General features: G+C 54.6%; 2 protein-coding genes and 1 long non-coding RNA gene across 4 annotated transcripts in view; 2 read left to right on the forward strand and 1 right to left on the reverse strand.

The window, feature by feature from the left end:
- Window positions 1-9,802, forward strand: part of CFAP77 (cilia and flagella associated protein 77) — a 57,067-nt gene extending 47,265 nt beyond the window's left edge. Inside the window, exon 6 of the mRNA XM_069031743.1 lies at window positions 9,606-9,802. Within this exon, the coding sequence (XP_068887844.1) occupies window positions 9,606-9,674 (69 nt within the window). The 3' untranslated portion in view covers window positions 9,675-9,802. The remainder of the gene's footprint in view (window positions 1-9,605) is intronic.
- Window positions 1-10,982, reverse strand: part of LOC138119649 (uncharacterized) — a 44,063-nt gene extending 33,081 nt beyond the window's left edge. For both annotated transcript variants that reach the window (XR_011155562.1, XR_011155561.1), the window contains exon 1: window positions 10,910-10,982. This is a non-coding gene — a long non-coding RNA (uncharacterized lncRNA). The remainder of the gene's footprint in view (window positions 1-10,909) is intronic.
- Window positions 10,983-15,534: 4,552 nt separating this feature from the next.
- Window positions 15,535-21,233, forward strand: BARHL1 (BarH like homeobox 1). The gene is made up of 3 exons (XM_069032171.1): window positions 15,535-15,985; window positions 19,148-19,370; window positions 20,939-21,233. Exons 1-3 carry the CDS (start codon window positions 15,535-15,537, stop codon window positions 21,231-21,233), a joined length of 969 nt encoding a protein of 322 aa, XP_068888272.1.
- Window positions 21,234-25,178: the final 3,945 nt, after the last annotated feature.

A 25,178-nucleotide genomic window follows, 5' to 3' on the forward strand; every position in this document is an offset into this window, starting at 1 on the left:
GACCCAGACCTTAAAATGGTCCCAAGTGTGTTCAACCATCAGCCCCTTTTGAACATCAGGGTGGGCTATTTTTTGCCAGCCATAAGCCCTGGAAGAGAGACAGCAGTTGCCCAGATAATAATATATTTAACTTACATGCACTTTCATGAGCTTTATGAGATGAGAAGCATCATTTTGTATCTTGTTAGTGCAGGGGTGGCCTTTGCTCTACAAGTGCCCTGCACAAGCAGTCACACCTGCATTTTGGTACCCTGCCATTTCATCAGCTCTCACCATAACTGATTTCAAACCACACCAGATGTTTCAAGAAGTTTTTCCACCCCAGAATTAGAGGTTTCCAGAAAGCCTGCACTCCTGATACCTCTCTGAACTACCTGATTGACAATATTCACCTGAGACAAACCAAAGGGTCTGGCCAGATTATAGGTGTGCATGACACTTCCTTTAATTGATCCAAATAAGAGCCAAGGTGAAGATTTGTTGTTCTAGTGATGGGATCTAAACATCTCCCTGAATTCATCTGTGCAACCTGCTGTGCTCTGGGATACTTGTTAGAATTCCATTAACTTTGTTTATGGTATAAATTATAGGGAAACTTCAAGTGAAGAGCTAGGGGGGATTTTAGGAAAGAAGGGAAAAGAGCTGGGCCAGTGGAATGGAGACACCAGAAAGTGAAAGCACTGAAACCCTGCAGGGAGTGTACATGGCCAAAATCGTATTTGGCATTGATAGATACCACTGCAGAGATCTCTCAGCTCTCCACCCCAGCCCTTCTTCTGATGGGGTTATTTTTTTTTACCACGCTGTTGATTTCTAACCACAGTTTAAAACAGCGGAGAAGCCTTGTGACTTCCTGAAGGTAATTTGCTTGCACAAGTTGGGGGAGTTTTGCCCAAGAAATGCATTTTACACCACCTTGATGTATTCCTGCAACGTCCTGTCTAAGAGTGCCCGATTAGCATATGTCAGTAATCATTTATCCCCACTGCCTGTCAGCTCAGAGCTGCTGCTGCGGCGATGGCAGCGAGAGAACATGACCGATCGCTGTTAAACAGATTGTGAGAGTCACACGAGATACTGGGGCAAGCTCCTCTTTAGAGCTCCTCTCACCCCAGACCTTTCCATCACTGTTCATTTTTCAGCCTGGGTTTTGCTTTGTGCTTTCCCTTTTGTTTCATCCATGGCTGTGGTTGGGTTCCCACCCCAGCTCTCAAACCTCCAAATCTTTCCTTCTTCTTTTTCTCCTTCTCCTTTTTCTCCTTCTCCTTTTTCTTCTTCTCCCTTTCCAAAAGCAGCATCCAGGGAGGAGGGACAGCTCATTTTGCACAGACTCTGCAGATTTTCCATACTCCTCCTTTCTCCTTGCATTACCCTGGACAGTTTGCCTTTCCCAGCTGCAGATCTAACAGGCACAGCCCACATTAGAACTTGGATCAAGGAATTTGTTACTCACTTGCCTTCAGTGCATGATTTCCTCCATGGAAAAATAACTCCTCTTGAACATCCATAATTGTTTACCCAGTTAAAATCAGTAACAGCCTGGAGAAAGTTAAGGGTTCCCAAAGACATTTGGTGGTCTCCAAACTGTTCTTTAATTGCCCCTGTAAAGCTGGGTTCTACAGAGGTGATGGAATGGTTTTGAAAGCCAGACTGGCCTAACCCTTCAGCTAAACCCAGGGACTCCAGGAGTCAATGTCAGTCCCTCCTTTACAGAGGTGACAATAGAGCAAAACACTCTCATCCATGTAACACCCTCATCCTACTGTGCAAGAAGAACATGAAAAGCAACCACAAAAATATCACTCCACAGAAAGCTTCTTAGCAGACTCCATCTGCATATTATTTCCTACCAGCCTGTGGTCACACTGTCCTGCTCTGACCAGTACAGAAGATGCTCATGATTTGGGAAATACTCCAGACCCTGGACAAGAATATTCAGAGACTCCATTGCCCTGACCACTGCCTCACTTTAAACTTCATTTCTGTGTGATCCAAGGCTGGTGTGAGGTATAAGAGTGTGATATCTCAAGCCACTCATCCTTCTGGCCACTGAATCACCTCATCATCTAGCATAACACCCTCACCTGAGGGGAGCAACACAGAACACCCAGCCACTGAAATAGTTATAATCCAAAACAGGGGCAGCAGGAAGGTGAGATTACTCCTGTAGGCCCATAAAAATCAACAAGAAGGATTTTTTTTATTCCCACCATGACCCCTTACAGAGAGGTGCAGAAACTGGGCATGGATCTCTCTGCTGGCTCTTAAACTGGGCTTTCCATTCAGTCCCTGCAAGACTCTTTCCTGGCACCATGCTAGAGCTTGCCCAAGAAGTGGAAGAGAAGAAAACAAAGGAGCTTTTCCCTACCCACTAATTCCATCTGCTTGCTCCCTGCATTGCCAGAACTGCATGGCCTTACATAGTCATTCAGTCAGTAAAGTGTGGACAAATTGACTATATTTTCATTTGGATTTAGGTTTCAGCCCCCTGCTTTGGAATAATGGCCCACACTGTTAAGCTAACTGGGTGATTTACAGGCTCTCCCACACCAGGTGCTCCTGCTCCATCTCGCTCTGCAGGACTGACCTGGCCTGTGGTCTCCTGGGCCCCCCAGCTCACCAAGACAAACAGGTCACAGGGAGCCAGTCATGTCCTGATGAGCAGTTCATTAGGGAAAGTTGCTGCATTTAAGTGTTTCTTTTTTTTTTTTTTAACTAAACCAAGCAGATGTTAACTCCTTGCTCACCTCAGCAAGATGCTTCTACTGCCCTCCTCTTCCTCAGCCACCCCCCAAAGCAAACAGCCTCTGCCTTGCTTTGCCTGCAGTGACAATTCCAGGGCTCAGGTTTTGCCAGCATGGCTGGGACTGTTCACCAAAACTTAATTTATTTGTAGATGTGGGACTACATTCCCTGGGGAATGTACTCTGAGGTACCCAGCATAGACATAAATCATAGAATCCTACAATGATTTGGGTTGGAAATGGACTTTGAAGATCATCTCATTCCAACCCTCCTGCCATGAGCAGGGACACCTTCCACTGGACCAGCTAGCTCTGAGCTCCATCCAGCCTGGCCTGGAACACTTCCAGGGATGGGGCAGCCACAGCTTCTCTGGACAACCTGTTTCAATGCCTCACCACCATCACAGGGAAGAATTTTTTCTAATATCTAATCTAAACCTACTCTCTTTCAATCTGAACCCTTGTTCAAACATTGTCCCTTGTCCTGTCACTCTGGGATTTCACAAATAGTCTCTCCCCATCTTTCCTGTAAGTCCCTTTCAGGTCATCCCAAAGCCTTCTCTTTTCCAGACTGAACAATCCCAATTCTCTCAGCCTTAAATACTCCTGTCCCTCATGTTCAGTGGGTGTGTCCTGTCCCCGTGTCACTCCTCACCTGCTGGCTCAGGCAGAACAGCACCCTTGGTGTCAACCAACCTCTGGAAAGGACATTGCTGCCCAAATGCAGCATCCCCACCTGTGCCAGGCCGGGGTGAGGCTCCAGCTACCTCCACCTGAATATTTGTTAGTCATTATCCAAACCAGTACATCAATGCTGGCCACCTCCAATAAATTCCCAGGGCTCTATCAAGTCAAGAAGGATTCAGGTAGCAACAAAGCAGCAACACAGGACAGAATTCACCAATGTGTCAAAACAGCTCCGTGCACTTCCTGTCACTGACACACACCAGGCTTCTTCCTTTGCTCATTAGAGAACCCCAGCTCACAGAGACACAAAGGTGGCTTGTTTACTTGACCAAGCAGGGGGAAGGAAAGAAAATGCAGCAACTTTGGACAAGACTTTTGTCACCGTGCGCTGCCTCTCGGAGCAGATGAAACGCGCGGCGCGCGATGTGAATAAGCGATAAGCAATTGACGAGCAAGTGTTCGGGTACCTTGGCAAAAGACTTAATTTGCAACCTGGCACAAAATCAAAGGCTCTGTCAACGGCTGAGCGGCTCTCCCGCATATGCCTTGCATTACCTGGGAAAGCTCTGTCAGGTAAATTTCCACTGAAAGTAATTAGAGGAATCCCCACTGTATAAACTTTGCAGCAAAATTCTGGGCTCCGGAATTTGATTCTCACCAGGGATCCGATATCTGCTCGCAGCCTGATCCTTCGTCAGAATTAACAGTTGAGGTTGAACACGTACACACAAAAATGTTCCGCATTTTTTTTTAATGCCTTACCTCTATTTTTGTCTATAGAGCTGAACTGACAAGCACAGCTCATGTAATCTCGCAGCTGTTGTCTTGTCAGAAAAGCCACAGATTCTGCTTAAATAACCTGGGCTTGATACACACAGCACATGGTAGGCTGGCTGTTCAGGTGCAGCATTGGTCCTCCTGGGTCTGAGGGCAGAAAAACTTCTGGGACTTGGAGTGTTATAAAACTCCTCTCCTGGAACTTAAATAGTGCTTAAAGAATAAAGCAGTGAGTTCAAGAGTTTCCTGTCACTAGAGTACCAGATCAATCCTCCCTTCAGCTGGGATTTTGGCTGACCAAAAAGAATTAAAATCAGTGTCAGCTGATGGTTGTTCGATGGCCCAAGTGATGAGAGTTGGTGGCTCCCAGCCCTGCAGTGACAATCCAAAGCAGCATCACTGGCCTGCAGCAGGCACAATTCAAACAGAGACCACAGCACCCTGCAGGGCTCCAAACAGGCAGCACAGACCCAGCTGCCCTGAGCATGATCCCTGCACTCTCCTCTGGGACCACAGCAGAGATGTCACCTCCCACACCCCAGCCATTCCAGGGCTAACTGCAGGCTCTGGGCCCCTGTCACCATCACTACATTTCCTTGCAGATTCTGGAGGTTTTCCTGTTTTATCTCACAGCCAAATCCTCCAGCAATACAATTATTCAAATCACAGCAAAGCATTTTCATGGTCCAGGCTTTCCCAATATCCCTTGTGCCCTGGACACTCAACTTCTCACCCTTCATTCTGCCCTCTGCCATGGAATATTTTAGTGTGGGACCTTTAAGTGCCATCTAGTCCAGCCCCCCTGCAGTGAGCAGGGTCATCTTCAGATGAGGTTTCTCAGAGCCCCATCCAACCTGACCTTGAATGTTTCCAAAGATGGTGCAGCCACCACCTCTCTGGGCAACCTGTGCCAGTATTTCAACATCCTCATTGTAAAAAAGCTTCTTATATCTTATTTCAATTGACCCTCTCTTTTAGTAAAAATCATTACCTGCCATGTTCAGCACTTCCTCGTGTCTCCCTCAGAGACAGAGGGGCCATCACTCCTCTGCCATTTCCAGTGCTCCGGACATCTCCTGATTAACACAGGAAAACAACTCCTTGTGCAGCTTTACAGCCTGGATCATCCCCAGGGCAGGCTCCACCTACATCCGAGCCCCAGTATCCAAAGGCAGCACAAGGAGCAGTTGGCAACCAATTCTCATTGCTCTTTTGGAGATACTCACCCATGAGGGAACAGATTTTGGGTGCTCACAGCTTGTGGCAAGGGGAAACTACACACACTGTGTTGGGTTATGGGTGAGCAGCTTCCATTGCACAACTCCACAGAAATGCTTTTTAAATGGATTTGAGGTTTCATTTGTGGCCCTGGTCTGACTTCTGCAGAGATACTATTTATCAAGACAACTTTAAGTAAACCTCTTGCCTGGAATGAAAAGGGTCAGGATTCAGATGTCAAGCACATGAGGTCAGTGTGAAAGCTGCCAGCTCTGGTCTGACCCTGAAACATCTGCCAAGGAGGTGGGGGGCACACACCAGGTTACAGCTCCAGTGGGTTAATTCTTCTCCCCTCATGCTGTTGCCCAGAACAAACAACCAGTGAACTCCAGCAATTTTAAGGAAGGAAAAAAACCCCATCAACCTGTATCTCCATGGGACATTAAATACAGCAGCCCAAAATTGCCGAGCACTGTTTGAAACCTTCCTGGGCTTGAAGCAAATAAAGATCATTTAGCCCAGGCTCCCTTGTCCTGCATTTCTCCCTCTGTTCTTAGAAAGGTGGGGAGAGAAAAAAAATCAACCCCATTCGTTAAGCCAGTTAAGCACGCTCCTGGCAGGAAAAGCCACATTATTTGTAACCCTAATAATCCAACACTCACCTCTGAGCACAGCTCATCTTGGACAGAATAACGTCTGTTTTAAAAGTACCTGCCTCTCTCTAACTTGTCATGGCATTTGTTGACAACCCTATTGAAAGCCGCTCTCGATGCGGCTGTGAAGGATCTTTCAGCACCTCTTTCTCTTTCCTAGACAGTTTTTGAAAGGGAGGGGAAAAAAAGAAAAAAGCCATCAATACAGGGGGAAAAAGGCATCAGCAGCCAACATCGGCTGATGAAGCGCCTCACCTGGGCCCCCAGCACACCGCCTCCAATTAAATCAAAATGGTTTGTTTTTAATGGTCTTTTACACTGACAAGTGGGCTATCATTCCAGGCCTAGAGAGCTGTCAGGGAGCCGAGGCAAATCCTCCGTTGATAATGCCCAATGCTTCCAATTAGGAGCCGAGGCCGCTCCTGGCGCACTAACGATTCCCCAGCCTCCCCCAAGGCCCCTTCGGCGTTGGCTGTTTCGTCTTCCCTCTTCCTCCGCCGCAAATTACTGACACAAAACGGAGGCGCCCCGGTGCCTCCTCACCACGCCGGGCCCCGGCCCTGTTGGATTTAATGAGGCGATGGAAGTTTTTGCGGATCTTTCGCTAAATTCTTTTCTTGTTTGACAGCTGCTTGAGTGTTGACCTTATAAAAGATTTAGTGTTTCTCATTATTTTCTGTCAAGCTTTACAAGCGATGGCTTCGCGGAAAATCATTTGCATCTCGATGCGCGCGCGCGCACGGGGTGGGTTTTGGGGTTTTTTTTTGGTGTCTGTACAGGGATGCTCGGTGGCGCTGAGCGTCAGTGTGTGCACCCTACCCCTCTCTGTATTGTTTATTTTACTCCCTCCTCCCCCCTTCCTGAAAAAAAAAAAAAAATCCACTGTTTTGTGTTGTTTTGGAGGGGAGGAAAAAAAGGGAAAAAAAAAAAACAACCCAAAAACACACACCCAGGATTTGTTAGACTCCTGTAAATGAGAGGGGGTTTGGGAAAAAAAAAAAAAGAAAGAAAATAATAGAGATTGGTTTCCTGTAAAGAGAGCTCAGGAAAGTGTTTTGTCACCCTCTAAAAGGATTCCATCAAACAGATGATGGAGAAACGAGGCTGAGTCCCGGTGCAGCTTTGTTGTTAAAGTGAAAAATCTTGCGAGGCTGGGAAGCTGCCTGGAGGCAGGTGGGCAGAGCCAGGCAGGTGCTGGGAGAGGAACAGGGACAGCCACATCTCCATGGATCCTTCCAGGCCAGGAGGAGAGCCTGGTGCTGTTCCTTACTTGTTTCAGGCCTTTTCATGGGTTCTTCCTCAACACCTCCTAAAAGTCATCCATTAAAAATCCACAGACCATAAACCCCAGCTCCATTAACTAAAACTCCCCCCATAAGCTGAGCTTATTTTGCACCCAAGGGTGCTCACAGTGCCCAGCAGCTACAGCACCCAGAAAACCCTGCTCAGTCTCTGGGATTTGCTACCATTAGGGGAGCTCTGCCTTCCCTGCACCAGCTTGGCCTTTCTGCATCTCACATGCAATTTATCAGCCCTCAATTAGCACACATGCTTTAATGTATCCTGCAATTTAACACATTATTATAACTGTAAAACCCCAATGAATACATCTCCCCCCACAATACATATTTAAGTTTTAGGAGTGCCAATTTTTTTTTTTTTTTTGCTCCTCTAATTCTGTGAAGCAAACACTGACATCACAATGTCCCAGCTGCAACAGTCCTGCAGGTTTTCATTTGTCAATAACAAATGCAATGACCAGCAGCCAAAACATTGCTCCTCAGCAGCAGCTGGAGCCCATGGCAGCTCCATCTTCCTGCAAGGAAAACCTTTCAGCTTTTTCCTACAAACCATGTTCCTGTCCTGCTGCAGCCAGTGCTCCAAACAAAATCCTGGCATAAAACCCCGTAACTGCAGCAGAGTAATGGCAAAGATCATCAGCTGTCTCTAGAGGAGGTACCTCTGGGTTCATCATTTAAAATATGAATTAGAAGAGTCAGAGATGAGGATTCATCACTGGCATTGACTTCTCAACACCAGTCTCTGTCATAATAAGGCCTTTGACCCAAGGACACCCTTATCTGGACTCTAATTACTGGGAGGGTTTCTCATTTTTTAAAACAGCACTTGCCCCTGTCCTACACCTGGTGCTTCCCACTCACTCATGCTGAGGGCAGGAGCTGGCATCCCTCACAACTTCCCCAAGGCTCTGCTCATTTTAATTACTGCCAGTTGTGGCTCAGTGTGACATTTCTCACCCAGGAGCTTTGTACCGAGACTGGAGTGAATAAACTGCTCTTTCCTCTCCCATGGCTTCAACCCCATTCCAGGCAGAAATGTCCCTGTGCCCAGTTCCCAGCACTGGTGGATAAGGGAGCATGACAGAGGCACATTCAAGAGAAGCAGCTCAGCTGTCCTTACCTGCAAGCACTGGATTTTTCTAACAATCCCAGATCCAAGGGAAAAACTGCTGCATCTTTAATGGGAGGTTGGAGTTGGAACAACCAGGGATTGTCCTTGCCAGCTCTCTGGGGTTACCCACCTACTTCAGCAACCCCTGGTTCTGCCCCCCCCCCCCACCTCTCCCTCCCAGAGAGGAGTTATGCCACTGCTGCTATTTGTGAGAAAGCAAAAACATCCAGAAACAGCTGTCTGAAGTTAGGCACTCAAATGCATATTTAAGTACCTGAACGCCTTCCTCCAGAGAGGGGGGAATAGCTAAATACGCTTTGTTTGTCTTGATTAATGAGATCACTAGCAAGCTTTTCAGGGCAAAGACTGCTCTGTATTTTTACATATGCAAAACCTGACATCCAGCCAGCCTGAAGGGGGGGGAAAGCAGGAGGCAGCTCAGCACAGCCACACGAGGCAGATGCACAGCACAGGGAATTGTGCTGGGGCAGGCAGAGCCTGTGGCTCCCCGTGGAAAACACTCGAGTTTCAGTCACTGCAGGTTTGCTTCACACAGCTGTGTGTGAGCCCCTCTGCTCACCCCAAAGGGCCCTGGGAGCTTTCTCCCCCAGATTACTTCCCTTTTGTTTATGGTCACGGGCATTTTTTCACCCTGTCCCCACTCTAAGGTGATTCCTGGGGAGCTGCTGCTTCTGTGTTTTTAGGGTAAGTCGTGTAAGAGCCCCTGATCTCACCAGGGGCTTCCCTGGGAGCTCTGAGCCCATCCTGGCCCCTCAGTGAGGCACATGAGTCCTGTGTTGTAGAAAACAAGGCATATTTATTTCAAGGCCCACCTTAGGGCATGCAGCCTTTGAAAATGTCAGACAAAAAAACTCCACCATAATAAAATTTCAGGGTTTTGTTGCTAGAGCAGGATAAGAATCTGCTGAGGTCAATCAGAAAGCTACTCTTCATCTTAAGCAGGTTAAGTGCTTAACTTCAGCTGGAGCAACATCTCCCAGTCAGGCAAAAGCCCTTTTGCAATCTGCAGTCTCCTCCCTGTCTGTGCTTCAACCTATTTTCTGTGGCTGGCTTCTGGCTGTAACCAATCCTCTCTCTGCTCCTTTCCTCATAGGCTGAGCCTCATCTCAGGACTTTTCCAGACCCCGACTCTCGTAAAAAGGCTCTCAGTGCCTCCCACTGAGAAGTGCCTGTGAGTGGTCCCCTTCCCCAGAGGGCCCCCACAGCAAGGACCATGCTGGGCACAGCCCTTGGACCCTAGGATACCACAGGCAATAGACTTTCTCTCTGGTTTTACAGTTATGCTAATGCAGATATAGCCAAATAAATCATAAATATAAGAGGAATGATTGTGTCTTAGCCTGTTCATTGCTTCGTGTCAGGTGCACAACACAACCTGGACACCACAGTTCTCATCACACTGAGGAGCACAGCAGTGCTCACATCATCACAGCTCCACAGGGAAGGCAGGACAGGCACCTTCCCTGCTGGTTCTCAACAAATAGATTGGATGCAGCCATGTCCTGGCTGATATCAAATCTGTAAAATCTCATCAGTCCTTCACATTTCTTTGCCAAAAAAATCTTCCCATCAGTGCCTGATTCAGCAAAGCCATTGCCTTGCCTGTTTGATGGAATCCAAACACCTGCTTTAAGTGCTCTGCCAAACTGAGGCCTCACCACAGGCAGTGCCTTCATTAGAAGGTGGCTCCAGCCAGCTCCACACTCATCCTGCAATAGCTGCTGGTGCTTGGAGTCCCTCAGGGCTGAGCTTCTTCAAGCACTTGCTGAACAAACTCAAACTCTACCAACACCAACTCAACATCACAGCACCCAAAGCCACAGGTGACAGCAAAGGTTCAGTCAGGAACCAACACACTTGGAATCCATCTCCTTCCAACAGAGCATTTCACCTCAAATACCACTTGGTAAAAGGTGTCATTATTTTAACTGTGCATCTCCATTATTGCTAAAGGAATAATTAATGTCTCTTATGTAGTCTGCTTCTCACATCTGCCATTACAGCTTAGATTGTACCAACTTTTTAAGCCAAATTAACTCCCAGTTTTCGTATTTACCATTCCCTTGGCACTTGGAGAGCTCAGGTGTGTTCACCCCAGAGCTCTGGGAGGTGAGATCTGCTGTGCTGGGCAGCCCAGCTGCACCCTGAGCTCAGGTGGATGTGCCCAGCATAATTTTGCCCCCACACCTCAGCACTGGGATTAGCCCAGCCCTCCTACATAAAGCCACCAGCAGCCAAAGGACAGGACGAACCCATGCTGAGCTCAGGGCTCATTGCCCCTCAGATTTCTACCCAGACTTTGAAACCCAAACCTCAAAGAGAAGAGATCTTTGCAACATTACACTATATTGCTCAAGATGAAACAATAAAGTAAACTGCAAGAGCAGCTTTTCTTACCCCTCAGGACACTGAAGGCTCCCCAGCAGCTGCTCCCACATTTCCCACATCCCCTCCTTAGGGCAGCTTGTACCTCAAACTGCCCTTTTATAAGGAAGAAGCTGTAACAAACTCCACCCTGCCCACACCTGAGCTGAGGGAGGAACAAAATCACCTGGTCCCCACCGGGGAAAACCCTGGTATGGGGTTGCCTCTTTTTAGTACAGGCCTCTAAATAAAAACCATCTAAAATAATGAGGAGGATAACAGCAGGGTTTGCCAAGCTGGCAGAGGTGGATTATAACCAAAGACCTTTCCCACCTCCCAGGGAGGGAGGAAGCTGGGCCTTAAATGACTTGTCTTGCTAAAAATGACACTGTTTACGAGCGTGTGAGAAACACAGGCACGAGGTTTGTCCTTCTGCCTGCTGGGAGCCACCTCCAGCTCTCAGCCCAGCCACAGCATCAGTGTCCTCTTGCAGCAGCCACTGAGGTCCCTGGGGTGTGCTCAGGGAAGGCAGCACCTCCAGAGAGTCCTCCCCGGCTGGGAAGGGCTGGCCCAGAACGGTGTGAACCAAGCCCCTGTAGAGCTGCCGGCTGGCACAGACCCAGGAAACCAGCAAAGAGACCAGAAACCCAAAAAGCATCAGCCAAATAAACCAAGTGCCTTCAGGAGACACCTCTCAGTGGGGCTCGGAGCCGACAGATCTGCCCCACTGCCCCCGAAATCCTGGGGAAGGTCCTGCCGCAAATGTCCCCCGGTGTCGCCGCTCGGAGGGGCTGCTCGGGGGCAGCGCGGGGCATCCCCTGGCCCTGCCCCGGCCCGCACCCAGCGCTCCCCGCCCGACCCCGGCCCCTCCGAGCCATGGGCCAGCGTGTCCCGCTGCCCGTGCGCCGGCGGAGCCCCGTGCGGGGTCCCGGCCCCGCCGCCGCGGACGCTGCTTGTCCTGCAGTGACACCCACCGGTAACGGGGCCGCACGGCTTCCCCGCGCCGGGCCCGCCTCCTCCCCGCCTCGGCTGTCCCCCTCCTTTCTGCCCCCACCCCGAGCCCTCCTCTCTCTCCTTGTCCCCCTCCTCTCTGCCCGCTGCCCCCACCCCGAGCCCTCCTCTCTCTGCGGCTCGTTTCGTTACCGAGCATCCCGGCGGAGCCTGTCGCTGCCGAGCATCCCTCCCTGGGCCTGCTGGGCACGGCCTTCCCGAGCACCCAGCCGGCGTTCAGGAGGAGATTCAGGGCAGCAGAGCCTCCGGGGAATTCCGGACCAGATTCAGCCAGAGCTTTCCAGGACACTGGGCTGTGCATCACCAGCAGATGTTTCAGGATTAACTCTTGCTCATCACAGCTCAGCAGTCCCTGGCCCAGCTGTGGAAGGTGTCCCGCAGCCGAAGCCTCTGGACACACCTGGCTCAGCCCTGTCTCTTGCCCCCGGGGCCAAACCTGCCCTGGTGACAGGTACAGGAGAGCCCAGCCCTGTCCATCGGCAGCACCCAGCGGGGTGGGATGAACAGCAACTCCCAAAGCTGTCACAGTCCTAAATCCACCCCCGGGTTGTGACTGAAGCTTGTGAGGAGGTGACTGTGAATGCAGTTGGCTTCAGGGATCTCCTCTTGACTGATGTATTTGTGAGCAGGAGCAGTCTGGAAAACGGTGTTTAAGGGCAGACACACAGAGGAAGGAGTGTGCACTGCTTGGTGGTCTGTGTGACAGGATTTCCTGTCTGTGCTGGGAGCCACAGACAAATCATTGGAACCCCACTTGTCCAGTGCCTGGTGAGGTAGGAGGGACACCCCATATGGGCAGAATTGGGCACAATGATGCCTTGGGATGTCTAGTTTTGAAAAAACTTAATAAAAACAACAGCATTAATAGTAATAATAGTAATAATAATACTAATGTCAGCCACACTGGCATTAGAACATGAGTAGCAAGTGCATCTGTAGCTGCTGGGAGCTCCAAGTATGGCCTAGGAGTGACAGTCCCTGTCCCCAGGGCCTCGCTGGGCATGGCACAACACAGAACCTGCTCTGGGGTGAGGATTGTACCCCACACACAAATACCCCCCAAAATCCTGCACATCATCAGGAAGTTGGTCTGATCTGGGGACTTCCTTGTGGTTATTTGAAGGCAGGTCAAGAGCAACAGACTCACCAGCCCAAACTGCATGGCTGATCCAAATCCTAATTCTAATCCCACTCCCAGCCCTGCTGCCTATTCCAGTCCCATTCCTGGTCCCAAATACAACCTCAGTGCTGGTCCTGATCCCAGTGCAAATTTCCAGCCCAGGTGTGGTCTCCTGGTTGAATAAGGAGGCTGCCAGAGCACAAGAACCAACACAAACTCTGCAAATAGCTGGGAAACCCCACTGGGGTCTTGGCACCGCTTCTCACTGGGCCCAGTTCCTGCACATCCATTGCTCTGGTCTAATCCAAAGGGACACTGGGCCCAGCCTTGTGGACGGTAGACTCTGCAAAACTGACGTGGCCCCCAGTGCCGGGTCCTGGGGCAGCACCTCTGTGCTGGGAGGGAGACAGGGCAGAGCAGCAGCAGGAACCCCACACCCAGGGACAGGGAGGACGAGCATCCCCAGCACGAGGTGGGGGCGGGCTGGGACCGGGGCTGATGCCGATTTTGTTCCTGGGCTTGTCCTCCTCTGAGGTTCTTTTGTTCCGCTGCCCCGATCACAGCCGGCCCCGAGCCTGCAGGGCCGAGGGCAGGAGGTGCTGGGGGCCCTGCCTGCGCCTCTGCCCGACAGCTGGCAGCCGGGCATCCCCAGGGGGGCTCTCCTCTCCTTGGTCGCCTCCAAGCTGCCGGCCAAGGGCGGCTTTGGAAGAGGGACAAGATGCAGCTGACTGGCCGGGAAGGTGGGGAACAGAAGAAATCGAGTATTTGAGAAATAACCAGCGACATCGCTTTAAAGTGACGCAGCTTCACGCACCCGGGTGTGGACATTTTCCTGTCTCCGCGGCGAAGGGTCTATCCACGGGAAAAGCCCCTAAAAAAACCCTCGAGGAGACAGCAGCCAGTGTGACCGCGAGGAAGGTGGGAATCCTGCATGAGCCTGTCCTTCTCCAGGCTGGGAGACCAACAACAGCAACTCCCCCGACGGGGCGAGAGGGAGGAAAGTTGGTGTCTCCGGCAGAAACGGGCAGGACGGGGCAGCCCTGCCTGAGGCCATCGGGGTTTTATTTAAAATGCGATTGGCGACAGAAAAAATCCGCTCTGAGTGCGGTCCCTTCCCAGTTGCGCCAGTAGGTACCGCCGCTGGGCGCTGGCAGAGCGGGCAGAGCGGTGCCCGGTCCTCGCCGCTCCGGCAGCGCTGGGCGGGGGGCGCGGCTGCCCGGCGGCCCCGCGGACCTCTCTGCTCGGCCACAACCGATTTCCAGGGCATACAACGAAATTCGCAGCTCCGAGGCTCATCTCGGGCTCAGAGCAGCCGCCTCAGTGCTGAGGGTTTTGGGAGGGTTTCGGTGCTTTTCCTTTCCCTTTTTTTTTTCTTCTTTCTTTTCCCATAATTTTTTGTTTTTAATTTTAACGCCCAGCAAAACTTTCCCTGCTCGGGAGGGACCGGCAGATCAGCTAATTGCGGGGGGAGGCGCGGAGAAAGCAGTAACCCCTCGACAACCCACCCAACCCCCCCCCCCCCCCCTCCCTCCGCGGCTAATCATCCCATTAAGAGCCCCATCAGCGGGATAATGACAGCAAAAGAGGGCGGAAACCGCCCGGAAAGCGCGGGGGTCCGGGCGACAATTAATTCCCGTTAATCAAGCTGCAAGGTGTCGCCTGCTGGGGAGTGACATCCCCCAAAACGCCCGGCGGCCAATGGGCGCGTTCACACGGGCTGGGTGGGGGGTGCCGGGGTCCCCCGGCCGGGGCGGCCCAAGTTCGGGTTTTCTCCCCATTTCCCCCGTTCCCCCCCTCGGGGAGGGCGCGGCGCTCCCGCCGCTGTCCGAGGTGCTGAAGGCACCGCCGGCTCCGGAGCGACTCCGGCGCTGTCCGAGGTGCCGCAGGCTCCGGAGTGACTCCGCTTTCCCCCCGGCGCTGTCCGAGGTGCTGGCGGGGAAGGGGGGCGCCGCGGCGGCCCGGCGACTGGCCACCCCCTCCGCCCTCCCCTCGCCCTTCCCCATTGATTTCTGGATCATTAAGTGGTTAAGGCGCTGCGAAGCCTTCACTATCGATCGCTGTCTCCCCACCTCCGGCTGGGAGCCCCCGGGCTGCCCCCCAGCCCCGCGCCGCCGCGGCTCCGGGCACGGGTGGGGTGGCCGGGACCCCGGGTGAGGTTGGGGTCCGTCCCCCCTCACCCCACCCCTTTCGCGGCCAAAGTTTGACTCTGCCTCCCTCTCCCCCCCTCTCCTGTCTGTCTGTCTGTGAGTGCAGCTGGGCGCGATGCTGAAGACGGAGCAGCCCTGGATCTAACGCGCGGCGCCTCGGAGAGCCTTGCAGCAATTCTTGCCCGGATCCCAGACTGAACTTTGCTCTTTTTTTTTTTTTTTTCTTTTTACCTTGTTTTTTTTTTTGTTGTTGTTTTTTTTTTTTTTTTCTTTCGCCTTTTTGTTTTTCCCTCCTGTTATTGTTAATTATCGTTATCAAACCGCTTCCGCCGCGCCCTCCCCGCCAATGCCCGTGTGAGCGCCGGCACCTCGCGGGGGCCATGGAGGGCTCCACCGGGTTTGGGATCGACTCCATCCTCTCCCACCGAGCCGGCAGTCCGGCCGTGCCCAAGGGGGACCCGCTGGTGGGGGACGGCCGGTCCCCGCTGGAGCTGAGCCCCCGCTCAGAGGGCAGCAGCGGGTGCCCCTCGCCCCGCTCGCCGGGCCGCGAGTGCCTGGAGGCGGCGGTGCCGCGGCCGGGCCTGGATGCGCATCTCCAGCCGGGGCAGGTCTCGGCTCCCTCGCAGTCCCGGACCGTCACCTCCTCCTTCCTCATCAGAGACATCCTGGCCGACTGCAAGCCCCTGGCCGCCTGCGCGCCTTACTCCAGCACCAATGGACCTCACGGCGGGCAGGAGCCGGCGGGCAGGATCCCCACCAAGCCCGGCGAGGATTTTAGGGAGAAAATGGAAAAAAACACCAGCAGCTCCTCCTCGGACTCGGAGTACAAAGGTAAGAGCCGCTCACCTTGCTGGGCTGTGCAGGGCGGCCCGGACCCACAGCCTCTGGCGGCCCGGGGGTCTCCCGGTGCTCTGGGATCTCGCTGCGGACCCGGCTCCGGCGCGCCCCGCTGAGGGGGGGGGGGGGGGGAGGTCACGGTATCGGTCGCTCCCGAAATGACCGAGGGGTCGGCACCAACTTGAGGAAACTTGGGGGTTCGGGGCTCGGTGGGGCTCGGCCCGGTGGAAGGGATTGGGGCAATCGGTGCTTCATTAAACGCGCCCGGGTAACGCGCCGGGGCTGCCTTCCGCCGCAGAGATCCGGCTGTGCCGTTCCTACCCGCGGGGAAAGGAGAACCGGAGACGGATTTCTGCCTGCGGATAAAAAAAAAAAGAAAAACCAAAACAAACGAACCAAAACAAAACCATAATAAAATAATCATGCATTTGCCAGGTATTCCTTCTGCTCCTGTGAGAAACGAGCAAGCCAGTCGGTGGGGTTTGATTCGATTTTTGTTATTTGTATTATTATTTCGGAAGTCGTTCAAAACCGAGCATTACAGGCAGGGAGCCCCGGGCCGCATCCACAGCGCCGGCGGGGCGTGGGGCTGGATGAGGCGGCTGCTCGCCCTGAGCCTGGGGGCTTCGGCCTCCCGGGCCCCCCCAGTCCCTTCCCGGCCTCCCCCTGCAGCAGTCGGGGCAAAGAGAGGCACAGGAACAGCACGGGGGGATTTGGGGTCAGACCTCGCCCCCCTGAGCAGTTTATCCCGGGTGCCTTCACCCACCCCACCCTCATCACCCCTGCAAAACTTTTCCCCGGGAAAACTGTTCGCCGGCTCTTTGAGGGAAAGGAGAGGCTATCCAGCTGGGGGGAGAAAAGGGAGGCGATGGCACCTTATGGGGCCGCTGAATTTGAGGGGATTGGCAGGAAAAAAGGGGGACAGGCTGAGCCCCGTCCTGGCTGCAAATGCACCCTGGGCCAGCCCGGAGCCGCTGGGCTGAAATCTGGTTCATGAAGGAAAAAATATTCACCCAATTAAGCCTCCAAAGGCGGCGGCAGGCTCTGGACGTCACGGTGGGATTTTCGCTCCAAACGAGGGATGGAGCCCGGGGTCGGTGCCGGGGCTGGAAGTGCCCCGGGAGGAAGCATCGGCCCCACCGCTTTGCAGGGCCGGCATTGAAAACAGCCGCGATTCCAACCTTGGTTTGTTTTCGTCTCCTACACCCGGCCCGAATTCCTTCAGCTCTTCTCCCCTTGCCCCAAATCGCCGAGACGCGAAAGAAGCGAGGGGAGAGAAGAAAAGCGGGTTCTCCGCATCCCCCTGAGCCGGCCGAGCCCGGGCTGGGGGAGTCGGATTTGGGTGGGGGTCGTTTCCCGGCGCCGCTCGGCTCCTCTCCTGTCGGTGCGGCGGGACAGCCACGGCCACGCTGCAAATGCCGTTTAAATGGAGGGGGGGAAAATCCTTTAAATTGCGGGGAAAACACGGCTTAAATCGGGAGGGGGGAAAAACCCCACTGCTTAAATGAGGGGAAAAAAGACCTGATTAAGTGGAGGGGAAAAACCCCACAGTTTAGATGGGAAGGAAACCACAGTTTCAATGAGGGTAAAACCCCGCATCTGTGGAGGAGCGGGTGAAGATCCCCGCTCCCAGCGTGATCCTTTTTGTGCTGCTTTGGAAATAGCCTTTCCGGGGGCAAAACGCCCCAGATTTACTCCGCAAAGGGGCTGCGAAGCTGGGCCTAACCCCAGCGGCCAAAGTGCCGAAAAAATCCATATATGTATTTCTATATGTATATATAATTTTTTTTTTTAAAGCTAGGAATAGCCAGAGGCAGATCCGAACCGAGCGGGGAAGCCGTCGCCGCCGTTCCTGCAGCCCTTTGGCGAGCAGGAACTTTTTAGGAGCCGAGGATGAGCCCAGGGGCCGGGGGGGATTTTCCTCCTCGGGATGCTGGAGGCTAGACCCGCTTTTCTCTGCAGAAAAGTCCATACAAACTTTCGGGCCGTTCCCGGGAGAGAGCGGGACCGACCCCCCTGCCCGGGTCCGGCGGGGTCGGGGCTGCCGCTTTCCCGGGAACCGGGACCGGATCTCCCCGCTCAAGGATCGTCCCCTGCTCGCTCTGCCTGCTCGGCCAGAGCCGGGATTTCTGGTTGAAGGGTTTCACTCCCCGGTGGCTCAATTAGCCGGATTATTGTCTTCCTACAGAGAGAAATCAGCTCGCGTTCGGCTCCAGCCCTGTCCCTCCTCACCCCCGCCACCAGGAAATTTAACATAAACCCCTGTAAAAAAAACCGCCAAACGCCGCCGATTTGTATAAATCGAGCCTATTTGCTCCATAATCTCCTCCAGGAAGGGTGGAGAAGGCGGGCACAAGCAGAAATTTATTTTTGCCCCTTTATTTTTGTTTTTGCTCGGTAATTTTTCCGTCACCTTCCAACATTTTGCGGCGTAAATTCTCGCATCGCTCCGCCAGCGCGTAGGTACCGACCGCGCTAACGAAAAGCCGCCAGCCCCTCTCATTCGGCCTTTTTAAAGATAAATAACAGCCCGGGTAGGGTTTTGCGAAGTGATTTCCCCACTATTTCGTTGTGCGCCCTGGAGCAGGGAGGTTTGTTCCATGCCCCGGCAGCATCCCCGGGAGGACGGAGGCTCCTCCGCGGAGGGGAGAGGCAGGACCAGCACGGCCACATTCCCCTCCAAAAAATGTGGGCTCGCAATTTTCATTTTTGGTTGGTTTGTTTTGGTTTAAAAAAAAAAAAAGAAAAGAAAAAGAAAGAGAGAGCGAAAAAAAGAAGGAAAAAAAATACCCAAGCATCGAGAAAGCTTTTGAATTTGGGGGAATAAGCCCAGAGGAAGGTCCTGCCCCGTGAGAAATGAGGGGTGAGGGGGATACGGGGGGGTCTGGGCAGAAGCGCGGCGGGGCCAGGCCGGGGGTCCCCTCGGCACAGCTCAGCGTTCCTGCTCCGATCCCAGGCCTTCGGGACGGGGAAAAGTCGGGCCCGGCTCGGGGAGCCCCTGAATTCCCTCGGGCAGCCGGGATTAAAATTTACGGGGCTGCAGAGCAAATGTGCCGTGAGCCCCACTCGGACCCGAGCCCCTGCTCGGTTACCTCTCTTTTGAGGGTAATTCCCTTCCTGCTCTGACCTGGCCTCTCTTCCTCCCTCTCGGCTCAGTGAAAGAAGAAGGGGACCGAGAGATCTCCAGTTCCCGGGACAGTCCCCCGGTGCGGCTGAAAAAGCCGCGCAAAGCCCGCACCGCCTTCACCGACCATCAGCTGGCCCAGCTGGAGCGCAGCTTCGAGAGGCAAAAATACCTGAGCGTGCAGGACAGGATGGAACTGGCCGCCTCCCTCAACCTCACCGACACGCAGGTGAAAACGTGGTACCAGAACAGAAGGTAAAAATGCACCGTTCCCTCCTGCCCACAGCGCCGGGATCCCGCCCTGCTCCCCTCCCCGGCCGCGCACCCCCAAACCAGGCAGGGCTTTTGCACCCCACAACCACCCCGTCCCTCCTGGCACCGGGACAGGGGCGATGCCCGTCCCGTCCCCGCCTCTCCCGGGGCCTTTTACCCCAAAGTCAAGGGGAGAGAAGCGATGCCGAGGCAGGGCGGGTGTGGGGCGGGGGGGCGATCCGTGCCCCCAGCCCCGGCAAGGCGGGGAGGTAGGACCGGGCTTCCAGCTAAACACAACAGCATAACACATCGGCCTATTAATAATATATACCAATTACTGCTTTGGGCATCAATAATTAACACTCTTTACAGTAATTACACAATTATTATTATGATGAATAATTTACTGGTGGAAATAGGTTTAGCGCTTCAGCGACAAATCTGTAAAAGGGTGGTGTGGTGGCTTCAGTGGGTTCGTCCGGATATCCCCAGCCCCGACCATTGCCACTGCCACCAAGCGAGGGACCTCCGGCTGCAGCCCCCACCCGGTCCCCTCGCTCACTCCACGATTTTACCCTCCCTCCCCATCATTTCCAGTCCCACTTCTCCATCTGCAAAGATCCTCCCGAGCCGGGGGTTCGGGGAAGTTTAGGGGCAGCGAGGGACCGTGTGATCATCCCTCCTTTCCTCAAATCCCTCCTGCAAGGACACGCCGGAGCCGAGCCAGTGCTCCCAGCCCCTTCCCCAGCCGGCCCGGCCCGCCGGCGGCGAGATCCTGGGGCAGGGGCTTCTCCACGAGATCCGGCACACGCACATGAACATATAAATATATAAATATATATATATATACACACACATGCCTACCGATATAGACGCATATTAAAAAATATACAAATATACACATACATGCATATATATATGTGTGTGTATATATACTTATATTCAGACACAGATACATATACACCCTGCAAACGAATTCCCCGGGACCCTGCCCCACGCGTGTCCCCCCGCGGGACTCCCGCAGCCTCCCGAGCGGCCCGGCCTGGCCCCGGCAGCCCCGGCCCGCAGAGGGGGTCCCGGAGCCCCGGGCGGTGGAGCGGGGCCGCCGCGGCCTCGGGCCGGAGCATCGCGGTGGTCGCAGCATCCGCGCTCAGCTCACGGGTCCCCCGGGTCATCCGCGGGTCGTGTGACACCCTGGAACTTGCACCCCCAGGAAGGGACTGGAATGTTGGTCACGATTTTTGTCGCCGGGATTCACATCCCGCCATCGGATCCCAGCCGGGCTGTGGCTCCGGTGCCTCCGGGAAAGCTCCGTGGGCGCTCACGCCAGGAATGCCAGGGAGATAAGCTCCCTCCCGCCATTAATGGGGTCTACATCCCATCCCATTAAATCCCATCCCATCCCTGCCGTACGGGGGACACTGGCCCTGGCAGCCAGCGGTGAGAGCGGGGATGCGCAATGAGAGCAGAGCCCGGGGAAAGGGGATATGCAAAGGGTAAAAAGAGCCCGGGAGCGGCTTTGGGAGCATCCCTCCCCTCCTTGACCTCTTCTCTCGACTTGTCCCCCCCAGGACCAAGTGGAAAAGGCAGACGGCGGTGGGCCTGGAGCTGCTGGCTGAGGCTGGCAACTATTCAGCCCTCCAGAGGATGTTTCCCTCGCCCTACTTCTACCCGCAGAGTTTGGTCTCCAACCTGGACCCCGGCGCCGCCCTCTACCTGTACCGCGGACCCAGCGCGCCGCCCCCCGCCCTACAGAGACCCTTGGTGCCCCGCATCCTCATCCACGGACTGCAGGGCGGCAGCGAGCCCCCGCCGCCCCTGCCCCCGCTGCCCGGCGTCCTGCCCCGGGCTGCACAGCCCCGGTGAGCCCCGGCCGCACGGGCAGCCCCGCCGGCACCCACCGGGCCGAGGGGCTCGAGGGGGCCACCCCACATCTCCGGGGCCACGAGCAAGAGACAGACTCCCGCTCATCCCCAAATATATATATATATAAAATTATAAATGAGACCACCCCCTCCTTTTTTAAAATATATATAAAGAATGCCAGAAGCAAGGACAGGCTTGGCAGGACGGAAGCGGCAGAGCTGCCCCCCACCCCGCGGGGCACTCGCCACCTTTACCCCCTCGTGCCCCCGACGGGCAGCGGGGCCGCTGCGTGTCCCCTCACCCCGGCGTGGGACGGCGCCGGGAGCACGGGCGGGGGTCGGATGCTCCGGGGGAGCTTCGCCTCCCCGCTCCCTCCCCAGGAAGAGTCAGGGGAGCCGAGCCACGCCTGCCACGGGCGGCTCCGGGGAGACCCCTCCCCGCTATCTCCGGCTCCCCGACCCCGGGGCAGCGGTCCCGCCGCCGGGAAGGGCCGTGGGGTGGCCCGGGCCGATGGCCCCAGCGAGACTTTGGGACGTCCGTAACTCAAACTAAAAACTAAAAAAAGGAAAAAAAAAAGAAAGAAAAGGAAAAAAAAGAAAAAAAAAAAAAAAAGCGGTGGAATGTAAATACGGTGCAAAATGTATATGAATTATTTATTTGTGAACCCTGAGGGCGTATTTGTGTAAGTGATTCTTGTCAGTCTGTATCCCGGGGCCGGCCCGGCCGGGCGGGGGGCGCGGGGGGGGCTCGGGGCGCCGCGGCCGCTCCCGCTCCCCCCTTTTTTAAATGTGAAAATAAAACTTCTTTACAAACAAACGGGTCTCGCCTCCGCCGGCCCCTTCTTCCCCTCCCGCTTGTTTGCTCTGGCGGAACGGCCGCCGCCGAGGGAAAGGGTAAAGCGAAGAGGAGTTTTCCCACCTCTCATCGCACTGAGTCCCCGTCTCCCCGGGGCTCGGTGTCCCCCCGGAGCTCGGTGTCCCCCCGGGGCCCGGGCCCAGTGCCGGCATGCGGGACCGGCCGCGGGGCCGTCGGCGAGAGCGGAGGGGACCGGGGCGCTGTGCCCGGCGCGGCGATAGCCGCGACTGCGGTGAATTAATAACGCTAATCTTAAGTGTATAATTGCCTAAGTGCTTTAAATGATCGCTTTGGAAAATGGATTGTTTCCACCCTTTAAAAGTGTCGCTCATCTGGCCGCGGCCAGCGGGCCCGGCAGCTGGTGGCCGGGACAGCCGGGCAGCGGCTCGCCGGCTCGGGGAGCCGACAGATGGGCTGCGGGTCCCCCGGCCCGGCCGCTCCCCCCGGCGGGCCCGGCTGTCTGCGGAGCCCCCCCCGGCACCCACCGACCCTCCAGATCCCCCTCCCCGGCTCCCCGGGCCGGGTCCCAGCCCGGTGCCCCCGGGCCGGCTCCGTCCCGGGAGCTTTGCCCCGGCACCCCCGAGCCCCGCGGGGAGGGCGATTGTCGGCTCGGCCAAATGCACAGCCACGCCTGGGGGCGAGAGCCCCCGGCCTTTGTGGACGGGGCTGGTCCTTTGCATGTGAATGGGGGAGTTTGGTAAATCCCCGGGCCTCGGCTGGGCGAGGAGGAGGAGGAGGAGCAGGAGGAAGGGGGGTCGCTCCCAGCTCGGGGTTAATGAAGTGGGAAAGGAGTCTTTCAGAGAGGCCTGCAAACAACCCCCTCCCCGGGCAACAACCCCCGTCCCAAATCCTACATGGATTGACTTAAACCCAGGGGATAAGTGCTTTAAATTAATCTCATTGAATAAGAATGAGGCCAAACAAAACTCTTTAAAATCATATTAAAAATCTATCAAAGGACAACTTGCAGTGGGTGTGCTTTTCATTTTGTGAGCGCAAAGGCAAGGAGCATACAGCAACCTTCCTCCCATTTACACAGCAGGAATGTGAATCAAAGACATTCTCTAATATTTAATTGTCCTTGTAGCCGTAGCAGATTCCTCCTCTTACATTAATGAAGTACAAGGCATCGTTACACGTTTGTAATTGCAATATTTAAATTTGCCATTTCACATCTGGAAGGAGCTGGAAACTCCCCTGTACCAGCAGGTCTGAGCCAGCACCATAACACAGTGCCAGGGTCCAGTTTGTGCTACGAGGATGGTAGGAGAGAGCAGGACAGAGTCCTCTGCTCTGGGAAGGGGGAATGGCTGTGCCGGGTGTGGTGGGAAGGAAAGGGAGCAGAGGGGAAGTGAGGGCTGGAGCTGTCGCTGCCAGGGAGATCTCACAGCAGAGTCAAGCTTCAAGATACAACAGTTTAGGGAAGACACCACAAGCTCTAAGCAGGGAGCACTGCACTTGCCACACGAGCAGCATCGTGTGTGGGAGGATCTCAGCAGCCTCAAAACCTGCTGAAGGACCAACCTCACCTCCAGTCTGTGTGCAGGGACTGAGATGGGAGCTGGTGTCCCACAGCAGAACCCACCAGCACCGGCCCTGCACCTACAGCAGCCCCTGAGCAGGCTGGAAATGTTTCCAGAGGATGGTGCCAGGCAGGCACAACCCTGGCAAGGCCTCAGGGGTGGGACAGGCATTGCTGGGTTGAAATTCATTCTATGAAGCAAAAAAACCAGCACAGTTCAGAAGCACCAGCATCAGCAAGGAAACCTTTGGAGCATTGCACCAGTTCTGCTCCATCGATTTCCCCCAGGGTACCAAGTCCCACAGACAAGCTGCTGCTGGTTGGGTTCTGTCAGCTCCAGGCTCTGGATCCAGAGAGTGCAGTGGGTTTGCCAGGACCAAACACAGTCCTGGCTCTCAAGTCCCTTCTGGGCTTCTACCCAGCTCGAGGGCCACCTTCCTCCCCGCCTGACGCAGCTTCAACCAGGACCAGCACCCTCGGAACAGACACAGAACAAAAGCTGCTCTGCTGGACCTGCCAGCACACACAAAGTCACTGCAAGCAGCAGCACTGTTTGTAGCTGAGATACTTCATGGCTTCATCCGAGCACCAAACAAAACCATGTCAGAATGGAAAGCCCAGAACACTGCTGCTGCTTTTCCTGCCCTCTCCCCAGGTTTATGGAGAAAACATGGTGCTGTAAGCAGGGACGTTCTGGTGCTTTCTATCCTGCTTAGTTATGGTGCTTCTCAGCAGTTGGGTACCAGTGCTGTGCCTTGTGTCTGACCCAGCCCCTGGTGTTTAACTGTGACCCCTGCCCCAAGGTGACCTCCTTGCTTCTTCCTAATCCAAAGCCTTGCAGTGTGAGCTCAAGATGCTCCAGTTGCAGAGGAGAGGATGTGAGCTCCTACAACAGGTAAAGGACACAGAGCCAGAAGAGAGCTGAGAAAAGGCACAAGAGCATCTCCTGCAATCTCAGCACGTGAGAGAAGGGAAGGCAAACCCGACTAAGCCCAAATCTGACCCACAGGCAGCTTTGTAGAAAAGTTACACAGTGCCGCTATTTCCAGACCAAACACAGGGACTTCAGGCTGCAGGGCAGTGAGGCCCCTGCCCTCCACCACAATCCAGACAAGCAAACCTGACCAAAGCCACAACCAAAGCTGCAGTTCCACCGACACTGCCAAACCCAGCTCCCCTCCCCTGCCAGCTGTGCAGGCAGCTCTCACCCAGCCAAGACCCCTTCAGCACACACCATGTACCTCAGAGCAAGAGGGGACAAATTCAGGAGCAGTTCAGGGCAACATCCACCTGCTCCATGCCACAGGAATCCACTGTCACCCTCAGCAGCTCCTCTGGCATTAGGGTGCTCAGAGGATTTGGGAGCCTCTGCACACACAACACCCTGGTCCTGCTGCAGGTGGTGGTGATCTGCAGGTGGTGGAGGCTCACAGGTGATGGAAATGATGGAACTCTACAGCAGCTCACAGCTCCAAGCACCACACCCTGCCCTGCCTGAATGAAAGGATGATTTGAGCACAACTCAACTCCAAACCTACCAGGTTCTTCCTGAATTGAGTGGTGCACAA

Source organism: Aphelocoma coerulescens, chromosome 17 (genome assembly GCF_041296385.1).
Source record: "Aphelocoma coerulescens isolate FSJ_1873_10779 chromosome 17, UR_Acoe_1.0, whole genome shotgun sequence".
NCBI classification, from domain to species: Eukaryota; Metazoa; Chordata; class Aves; order Passeriformes; family Corvidae; genus Aphelocoma; species Aphelocoma coerulescens.

Bases quoted from the DNA above. Each gene is read 5' to 3' on its own strand.
- BARHL1 (XM_069032171.1), top strand. From the start codon at position 15,535: ATGGAGGGCTCCACCGGGTTTGGGATCGACTCCATCCTCTCCCACCGA. The intron at 15,986-19,147 runs GTAAGAGCCGCT...CTCTCGGCTCAG, and splicing joins CTCGGACTCGGAGTACAAAG to TGAAAGAAGAAGGGGACCGA. The intron at 19,371-20,938 runs GTAAAAATGCAC...TGTCCCCCCCAG, and splicing joins ACGTGGTACCAGAACAGAAG to GACCAAGTGGAAAAGGCAGA.